The sequence below is a fragment of the Anopheles aquasalis genome, chromosome 2 (genome assembly GCF_943734665.1).
Source record: "Anopheles aquasalis chromosome 2, idAnoAquaMG_Q_19, whole genome shotgun sequence".
NCBI classification, from domain to species: Eukaryota; Metazoa; Arthropoda; class Insecta; order Diptera; family Culicidae; genus Anopheles; species Anopheles aquasalis.
Window position 1 is genome coordinate 48,195,007 of NC_064877.1, and position 9,994 is coordinate 48,205,000.

A 9,994-nucleotide genomic window follows, 5' to 3' on the forward strand; every position below is an offset into this window, starting at 1 on the left:
GCCAGGCTATTGACAGCAAGGACTCGATGGCAGACGAGAGCAGCTTAGACGACGACGCCACTAAAGTTGATGCCAAAGCGACAGTGACAGCGGAGACGGTTGCAGCAGACGGCACCAGGATGGTGGCCGGTGCGCTCACGTACTCACTAGTGATAATAGCCTTCCCCTCTGATACCCCATCACTCCCATCCCGCTTGGTGCGAAAAAAAAGAAAGCCAAGAAAGACGAAAGGAAGACGCTGCACAACTGCACCATCACTGAACAGCACGCAAAGGGCGAAATGGTGCATCAGTTTCGTGAATTGAATAAATGAATATTTGATTAAATATGCGTTTTTATGCGCCAAGTTCAATGGCAGCAGTGGTCGCGCGTGAAGGACGGTATCCTGAGAAAGATACGCAACAAGAGACAGAGAGAGAGAGAGAGCTGACCTGAAGCTGAAACTGAATGACGCGGCCACTGTGTGTACTGCGTGAAGGAATGGGGATGGGGCACCCAGTAGCGCCTCCTTAGCTGTTGCGATAAGAACAGTAAAATCGCTTCAAAATCGCACAACAACTACTCACAGACACACACCGGAGGACACACAATCTCGGAAACAAGTTGCAACCGACAACAACAGTAACCAAAAAAAAACCCCCCTCGAACCATGGTCTGCAGACCACCAAATGCCGGGGTGGTCGTGGCCAACCGGGCAGGATGCAACATCATCCAACCTGCCTGCAGCAGGGCTCCCCCGTTCTCGCGAATCCATTTTGACGAATGGATCCATTTTGTACGTTTCATTTGGTGTGTGCAAAGACTTGGCCGCAGCGTCGAGCAGTCGAGTTCTGGTTCGCTGGTGCTGCTGCCGGTGCTGCTGCTTGGGGCATTGAACTCACTCTCGTTCGCAACCCCCCGGGAGGAAGCGAACATTTTTCGGGTGCAGCAGCAGCAGCATAACACACAACGATATCCCTTTCCGCATCCCTTTCCATGCACGAAACATTTTGATCCATCGCATGTTTTGTGGGGTTTGGCGCTACACCGTGTTGATGGCCAATTGGCGCGCAGTGGCGGGAGTGCCGTGCCCATGCACCGCATTATGCATGATGATTTGAGGAAGCCGGCCAGCAGCAGCCAAAATTAATGACTCTCACACGACGAGAGGACGGCGCGCGGCTGGGCTGGCTTCGAAGCCGAAACGAAATTGATGCTTCTCGAGTGGCGTGCAGTAGTTTTCGCTCCTCCTGGCGCTCCCTGTCGGCTGCTAAGCTGGAATGGCCACATTGAGCCGCATTTCTTCGGACACTGCTGCTCATTGGGCGCCATTTTTTTCCGCGATCACACGAGCACGAGCAGGCGGTTTGCTTGCACCAGTGAGTGAATAGAATAGTAGTTTGCGTCGATTGCTTCGTGTCCTGTCGTGTTTCTTATTTGTTACATTTAATTTTCATATCTTACAGCATCCCTCTTCCCCTCCTTTGTTGTCTACGAGCCCTTCCGGTTTGTTCGTAGCGGTGACGCTGACGACAACAACATCGACAACGACGCTCAAACTCCCATTAGCCCCGTCTGGCGTCCCCGTCCGCCGTTGCGCCGTTGCCGTTGTTGCTACGGGTTACCGCCGATGCTTCTTCGATGGTCGATGGTCGACGGTCGCCGATGCCGATTCCGGTTCTGCAATGGCTTTTCGCGCTCGGACAAATGCTGGGATTTAGATAAATTGCCCACTATTTATGAAGTTTTCATTATTTTATTATTGCCAACTTCAGCTTTCCCTTCTTGCCTTCTTCTTCTTCTTCTGCTGCTGCTGCTGCTGCTGCTGCTGCGCCTCACCTTCCCGGCCACGAGAATGTTGAATGTTGGAGGAAGGCTTGTCAGACAGCCCAGTGCCAGGGTTTGCCAGGGCTCAAGGGACGAACCGGAGACGATTGCCGTTGTTCCCCGGTTGTTCCACACAACCCGTGGTTGGTGATTGGTTGTGAGTAAATATTTGCTTCGTGGCCATTGTGTGCGGCCTGATTCACGCGATTTGTATTCGTGCCACCCTGTCCCCATTCCGTACCAGTGCCCAACCTCCCCCTTTTCGTCGATTGATCCTTTGAACAAAGATTCTCCCGCCTCCTGCAGTCATCATAGAATCGGTCCCAAGATTTCCAAGAGGACACAAAGTAACTGGACGGAGGGTGGGAAAGGGAGCAAAGCAATCAAGGAGGCTGGGACCCTTGTCGTCGTCGTCGTCGAGTTGGCGGAAACGGTATTCGTGGGTTTGCGATCGGCCATATCGAGCGGCGTGGCGCACAAGATGACTAACAACCCATCGCGGCGATCATCGCGGGCGCAACATGAATCTCATCGGCGCAACGACCGTAGCAAAACACCAAGCAGCCATTCACGCAACATCGGCCATCGGATCGCCTCGCCACAAATGAGTTCGATCGAGTTTCGTGCCCATTTCGTGTTCGCAACCATATCCTGATCACGAAATACTCGCCAGCGGGAGGGTGGAAAAGTGGGAGAGTGGGGGTGCGCAACTGGATCACAAGTGATTATCACGATTATGAACTACTCCCTGCTGCTCCCCGTTGCTGCTGATGATGCTGGTGAATGCCAAGGGTTACCACATCGAGTAGTATCACGCCTCCTGCGACCAGGACCGTGAGTTCGTACTAATTGCAACCAGCATACGGTGGCTTCCATTGGGCCTCGCAGCCTCGCGCACACATCACACATATCGCCCTTTTACCTGGCCGTCTGTGTGTCTTATCCGGAAATCGGCCAACACCAACTTGGAAACGATGGCCTGATTTGACGATTGCAATGTACCGTTCCCGAGGGGGAGGGGGGGCGAAGGTGAACGGGATGTTATTAACATTTCCACACCACCACCGCCACCCCAGTTTCCACCTTCGATGGGTGGGTTGTAATTGCTCGATCGAAACACGCGCGATCCGGCAGAAACGGGGCTCCAGGTATCGTAAATCATTCGGCAACCTCGCGGGGGCCTCGCGAGGAGTCCTTTTCACGAGTAAGCGTCGCTCGGTCGCGGGGATTCGACGACGATTACAAATTGTTCACTTGTTCGGAGCGTAGGAGAGGCGCGGCGGCAGCGGCGGCGGCGAAGGGTTGGATGTTGAACATCCTTTTCATAATCACTTTTATGTTCTTCCCAGTTCGATTAAGAGACACGCGAGGGCATGATTTCGTCTCGAGCAGTTGCCTGGATTGCGTTTCCGATCTGCCCCGGGGGAGGGAAACGAAAGGCAGAGAGACAGAGATAGAAACGCGCCTTAATAAGACGATATCTACCGAGTTCCGTGCATCTCGTGCATCGTGGTGTCCAATTACGAACCATTTTCAAATTACAATCTGATGTCGGTCCGAATCAGTCCGAATATTGAAGGTCTGCTGGCGGTTATCATCTTCTGGAGTACAGCTCTCTGAGCTATAAAATATCCACGATGCAAAGAATCTATGTTTCAATTCATTTCATTTATTTAATTTTTCAACGTTTTAAGACAGGCCATTGTTTCAATTTTCTGGTTTATTGATCTTTTCTAACCAAACAGGATCATGAAAAAATGTATCCCTAGCGGCACAAGGGTCAAGGTCATTGAAGGAAGAATCGAGAAGCGCTGAATTCGTTCAGAGGAGAAAAAGGTCAGAACGAGGGATCTTGAAGATCCCAGAAAGAAGTCAACATATCATAGAACAAAAGGTAATATATATTATAGATTAATCTGCATTCTAAGTATTTCGAAAACTGCATCTACACAAAACTTGTTACCATTAAACACATTTTCCAAAAGTGTAAAGACTTATTGAAATGGCATTCGTTTAGTAATACTCTTTCTATCTAGTCATTGGCCTTTCTGTAGTGTTTGAAATGGAAAACATAACTTAATACTCAATGTGGACAGAAATTCGGTTATTTTTCAACCTATTTGGACAAATAGGCCAGTTTCTGAAACGTCATTCTATGCCATTATAGTAACGGATCACTTTACGTTAAAAGAGCGGATTGAAATTGTCACACTTTACATTGAAAATAATCGGTCAATAGTGAAAGCTGCGGTCGAGCAATGGATGGTGAATCCTCGTTCGCCGCATATGACGGCGCTCGCTTTTTTTTTCTGTGGTTCTATTTGAAAAATAAGGTTTATGCCAACAAACCGAAGACTATGAAACAACTTAGAGCAAATATTGGAGCTGAAATTGCCAAAATAACTCCCTAAATGTTGTTAAATATAATACAAATGCCCGAAATAGGGCCGTATTTTGTATGGCGAATGAAGGCGGTCATTTAATCGATATCATATTTTGAGTAAATTATCAATAAATGGCATAGAGATTTTTCTATACTAAAGTGAAAACTAGTTCATTTTCCAAGTTCCAAGACAGAGTTATTCAACTTTAAAATAGGTAAGCACCTGATAGCGCACCCTGTAGCAACCAAAAGCGATTCGTCAATGGAAGGAACCCCAGGACAACGACGATTCCGAAACAGGATTTATTCAAAACGAATGCGTCAGGAGAAATCACAGGAATGTGTCAGAATGAGAAAAACATGACAAGAACTGTGCAGTTAAAAAGAACAGAGAAAAAAAAATAAAACAAGTCGAACTCCTGATAAGGAATAAACGTATTGTAGTGCGTAGATACTGCGGCCATAATGTGAAAGTTAAGTGAAATATATGAGCTATCAATTGGGCAGTAAAGTATGTCATTAAACACAGGTAAACCTGGACCAGAGATAAACACGCTGATTGAACATCCGCGAATAGGATAACGAAGGTACCAATCTGATGTTTTAGACTTTATGGCTGAAGATGAAACGATTTTCCTAACAGTAAGTTTAGTGGAGTGAACTGATTATTTCCATTTTTAAGAAATTCCACATCGCATTCTCGTTGAGGTTGCATCTGAATAGTTACCAATATATTGCATGATGCTACTTGTTTGATAAACCGAAACCATCTCAACGTAAACTGACCAGAAAAATCATGAAATCAAAATCCCATCCCCGAAAAAAAAGTAATTTAATACAATCGGAACATCTTCCTCCTCCTCCCTTACCTGCGTGGCTGGTTAAATATTATCTCAAAATCGAAATCAATCTCCAAATCGTGCCGAACCGAACCTTCAGTAAAAACCTCACCCAAAACCGAGAACGTCTCCGGATCCAGCTCCAATGCCGCATCGATCCTTTCCGATTACGCTCGCAGCCGGTCGTACATTCTCACGATCCTGTACAGTTATCCGCGGTGTCCCCATTTGACCCAATTCTCTCCATCCACTCGCAGCAGAACCAACCTGCACCTTGTAAATCAATTTCGTCTCCATGTTCCACCAACGACGACAAGCAAACGGCGACCGTTCATTCTTGGTTCGTTGTGGAAGCGAACCCGCGAAAAGGATTCTCCAGAGAAGGTGAGGTAAGGACCGACCAAACGAGCCAACCAACCAGCCAGCCCGTCCTGACCATATAAGTCAAAGTGGTTCCCCAGTGGGCTTGTTGACGCGCGACATCCGCGTCGCCAATCTCCGGTGCACCCGGGAGCAGGTTGTCGGCGTCGCCTCGCGATCGGTGGTACCGTTTCCCAAAAAACCTCGCCAGCAGACGGGGAGGAAAAGGAACACAAACTCCCGATTGGAGGCCAAGTTCGGTGTTCGGGGGATTCAGAGCGGATTCCGCGCACCTAACGGAGTTACTGTTGTTGCTTTTCGGTGCGGTGGGGGGGTGTGGCGGAGGATGGAGACATATTTATGTCCATTTCTGTGAATGAATGCCACCATAAAAGGAGGGTGCGTTCCGGAACCCGTCGTCAGAATTGGTGCCACCGAATGACTGACTGACGTAACAGCACCTTGTTGTTGTTGTTGTTGTGGTCATAACTCGCACAAGAACAATGCCAACGCGCCCACAAACCCCGTTCCAATTGGCGTACGGCCGTGGCCAGGGCGAAAGTCGATACAGAAAGCGGTCCCTTGCAACCGATAAGCCACCTACATTGCTTGTGCTTATCAGCGTATCATTAGTTTCTCCACTAGGTCACTGATCTGGGTTCTGGCGAGGGTTTACAATTGCCCTGCACTGCCCTGCCCTGGCCTCACCCTATCACGCCATCACATGTGGTCAAGTGCTTTGCATTCAGCATCAACCCCTCGAGAAGCTGTTGCTGTTCCGATGAGCGAGCGAGCGAGCGAACGCGGTAGAAGCAACAAACCCTCGCCCCTCGTACAATATGCTCGCAATTAGGGTGCCGTGAACCCTCGCTCTTCTCTCTCTCTCTCTCTCTCTCTCTCTCTCTCTCTCTCTCTCTTTCTATCTTCTGATCAAGAACCGTTCAATCGAGCGGAAAGGGCCGGAAGCAAAGTAACCGCGAGATGTGTCGCAGATTGCGGAACAATCATTCAATTATCCGATGCCGCAAGATCCCTTACGGAAGTGCGTAGAGTGCGTTAATCATCCGCAACAGCAGTGGCAGCAGCAGCATCAGAAAGAGTAACAGTGGCAGTTGTGGGTCTAATTCCCCCGAGAGGCCAAGCAGATCCCGGGACCGTACCATCACCACCATGATCTGGGACCGGAGCAGATGTTAAGAGGCTCATCTTTCGGCTGGCCAGATTCTCGTCGTCTGTCCAGCTCTCCGCCCACTTCACGCGAACTTCTTCGTGGACCGCAAACCCGGGGGTCACGCCACCGGGGATGGAAACATGGATGGATTTTCCCAGGGTCCCGGTCTCCTGTTGGAAAGGGCATACGATCCACCACCAACCAGCGGCACCCATTTGCCCATTCGTGCGGTGCGGTTAGAAGCGATGCAACGACGCTCATGCACGGCCAATAATCGAACGAACCTCGCCGCGAACCGAAGCCATTCCATAGGGTTTGAGGCACCGCGGTGTCGAAATCGCTAACCACGAAACCCCGGCCGGTTGGTTGGCATTTGGTCGTACGCTCTCGAATCTCGACGGAAACTAGGCGAACAAGCGAGGATCTTAGGCGACACACAAAGGAGGCCGCTGGTGGTCGCGACGACACGCCTATTGCGCCAGCGAGCACAGAATGCGAGGCCAATCGAGGAACGAGTTGGTCTCTAGGAGCAACCATGCGACTATTTGTGTCCCGGACCACGATCCTCGATCTGGGCAGGCAATGGAACAACCTCCATTTCGATTACAAACGGATCCAATTTGGCGTTCGCGATCGCTTTAATGTGATTCTCATCATTTCGGTCGCTTCCTGGCCGAGTTACAGGAATATGAACACTCTGTGACGTAATGTACGCATTAATGACCTCATTATACAGCGGGAACAACGTGCGATACTGTAGGATTGCGATAAGAACCGCACTCAGCTGTGCTGTTGCTAACATAAACTCGACGATTTTTTACGGAACAATTAGAATGACGGCTTATCAGAAACTGCCAGAACCACCGCGATATATACTCCGGGACCCACGTGGAGCTGAAGGACGTTTGGTACCAAACTCTTATCGGCCAACAGCACACCGCAGATCGCTGGATCTCGTGAGTTTCACAAAACTAGCAACAGCTAGCTGGAAACCGAAACTTCACCCGGTCTCTTCCTTGCACTCACGTGGCCACGTCATGATCATGGCGGCGCAATATTCACGCGACACAAAACCGCTTGGGCTACGGAATGCTGCCGTTTACGGGTTCCATAAACCAAACCACAGTCCGTGCCAGTTGATTCACGCGGTTGCGCGCACGCCCGACTGTTCCAGATTCGAACTCGGACTCACGGGGCCAGAACGCCTGATCCGCGAATCGTCGCGACGCACCGCACTGATAAGCCGCGGCCACAACGTGTGCAATCATCTGCGAACGCGAACGCGTGAGATGAAACGGCGTTAGCGTTGATAGTGAGGGGATCAGAGTAACCATCCCACAACCACAACCACGGTGTGACGATGTTTGCTTGGATGAGTTGGAATAATCGCGAGGTTCTCCTTCAGGTGCACCCCAACGGAACAGGAGAGGACAGGCGCGTTGTGCGCGATCGCGCAGTCGTTAGTGAGAGACACGCCACGGCAGTCACCTCGGAACATCCAGCAGTAGTTTAATGGCACCGCAAGCAATCAGCATGGTATTTACGGTGGAACAAGGCGGTGGCAAGGGTAGCAACGATCGGAAAACATCGCCACAGGAGGATGGACACAGCTTCGATGAGGCGCTCGAGTTGGCCGGGTTCGGACGGGTGCAGATTGTGTTGGTGATCCTGTGCGGGCTCGGTATGATGGCATCGATCAATGAGGCGATGGGAATGAGCATCATCTTGCCCGCAGCCCAGTGCGATCTGGATCTCGGTGCGGCCGAAAAGGGTATCGTCGGTGGGGCCGTCTTTCTCGGTAGGTTTCTTGGACAACGGTGCCGTAAAAGACGTGACCTAATCCTGCACCAACTAATCAACTGCACGCAGGCACAATGTGTTCTTCCTACTTCTGGGGCTACCTGGGGGACACTAGGGGACGCCAGATCGTCCTGAAGTACGCACTGTTTGCGACTTCGTTCTTCGGTGCTGCGTCGTGCATCGCGAATGACTTCGTTTCACTGTTGATCCTGCGCTTCCTGACCGGTGTTTGTGTGGCCGCACCTGCCTCAATTGTGTACGCGTACCTGGGCGAGTTTACGACACCGAGCAAACGGAGTCAGATGCTTTCGTTTGCCTCGGTCTGGGCTGGTGTCGGTATCATCTATGTGTCGCGTAAGTTCCCTCCACGTGAATCGTCAAAATCATAGACTCCCTGGAGCACCTAATAACGCGTCCTTCCCCATTTGCCAGTGGTCGGATGGTGGATACTGTCGTACGATTGGGCCTGGACCATCGGCGAATCGTTTCAGTTTAAACCGTGGCGTCTGCTGTTCATTGTCAACACGCTGCCCGCCTTCCTGAACGGGATCGCCTTTTGTTTCTGCCCCGAAAGTCCCAAGTTTCTGCTGTCTCAGGGCCGAAAAGAGGAAGCGCTGGAAGTGCTACGGATGGTGCACCGGATCAATAATCCATCGGCGCGATCGGACGAAGGAGCGTACGAGGTGACGAAGCTACGGCTCGATCCGGAAGATATGATTGCACGCGATCGCCTGGAACAGGACGGTGAATCGGTCGGTCTGTTCCGCTCGATGGTACAGCAAACGGTTCCGATCCTGAAGGTGCCGTTCCTCTGGTACTTCATTATCTGTTGTGTGCACAATATCGGCGCGTTCGCAATGTAAGCGGGAATTGATCGATGGATTCACGGAGTGGAACTGTTTTGATCCTTCATCTCCTCTCTCTCGCTCTCTCTCTCTGTGCAGTTACGGTGGTTTGGGTCTCTGGTTCCCGGACATCATGAACCAGATCTATTCACAGGGTGAGTCGGCCACCGTTGGACAGAAGGTGTGCGACATACTGCAGAGCAACAGTAGTAGCAGAAGCTCGCCCAGTTCAACGCTCATGGAAGAGTTTGAACTGTGCGACGATGAAGTGAAATTCGAGACTTTCTTCTACACGATGGTGATGGGTATTTTTGCTGCCCTCTACGCAATCATCACTTCGGCCATTCTGGGCCGGTTCGATCAGAAGGTGATGATGGTTTTCAACTGTACGGTGGCCGGTGTCTGTGGCATTGCGCTGCAGTTTATCGCCAACTCGTACGCCGTGGCCATCCTGTTCTGCTTCGAGATCGTATTTTCCGGGTACTGCGTCCTGCTGGTCAACGCTAATGTGGTCGCCATTTTCCCCACCAATGTGAGGTAGGTTTCACGAGACGCGGACCGGCTGGTAGGGGCGCTGTTTGCTGCTACATTCAAAGTCCATTCTATTTCCCTAGGGCGATGGCCGTGGCATTGACGAATATGGTCGGGCGCCTGAGCTGTTTCGTGGCGAGTGCGGTCATCGGTTTACTAATGATTCAAAATTGCCCCGTCACGTTCTACATGCTATCCGCGTTGCTGTTTCTGTGTGCTGGCTTGACGTTTTTGCTCCCCAAAAAGTGATATGCCCGAG

The 9,994-nt window shown here is 50.8% G+C and overlaps 1 protein-coding gene across 1 annotated transcript in view; it reads left to right on the forward strand.

The window, feature by feature from the left end:
* The first annotated feature begins 7,693 nt into the window (after positions 1-7,693).
* Positions 7,694-9,994, forward strand: part of LOC126580723 (synaptic vesicle glycoprotein 2B-like) — a 2,400-nt gene continuing 99 nt past the window's right edge. Inside the window, exons 1-5 of the mRNA XM_050243948.1 lie at positions 7,694-8,357; positions 8,429-8,713; positions 8,792-9,218; positions 9,304-9,741; positions 9,819-9,994. The exon at positions 9,819-9,994 is cut by the window's right edge and continues 99 nt beyond it. Coding sequence (XP_050099905.1) covers positions 8,072-8,357; positions 8,429-8,713; positions 8,792-9,218; positions 9,304-9,741; positions 9,819-9,984 — 1,602 coding nt within the window. The 5' untranslated portion in view covers positions 7,694-8,071 and the 3' untranslated portion in view covers positions 9,985-9,994. The remainder of the gene's footprint in view (positions 8,358-8,428; positions 8,714-8,791; positions 9,219-9,303; positions 9,742-9,818) is intronic.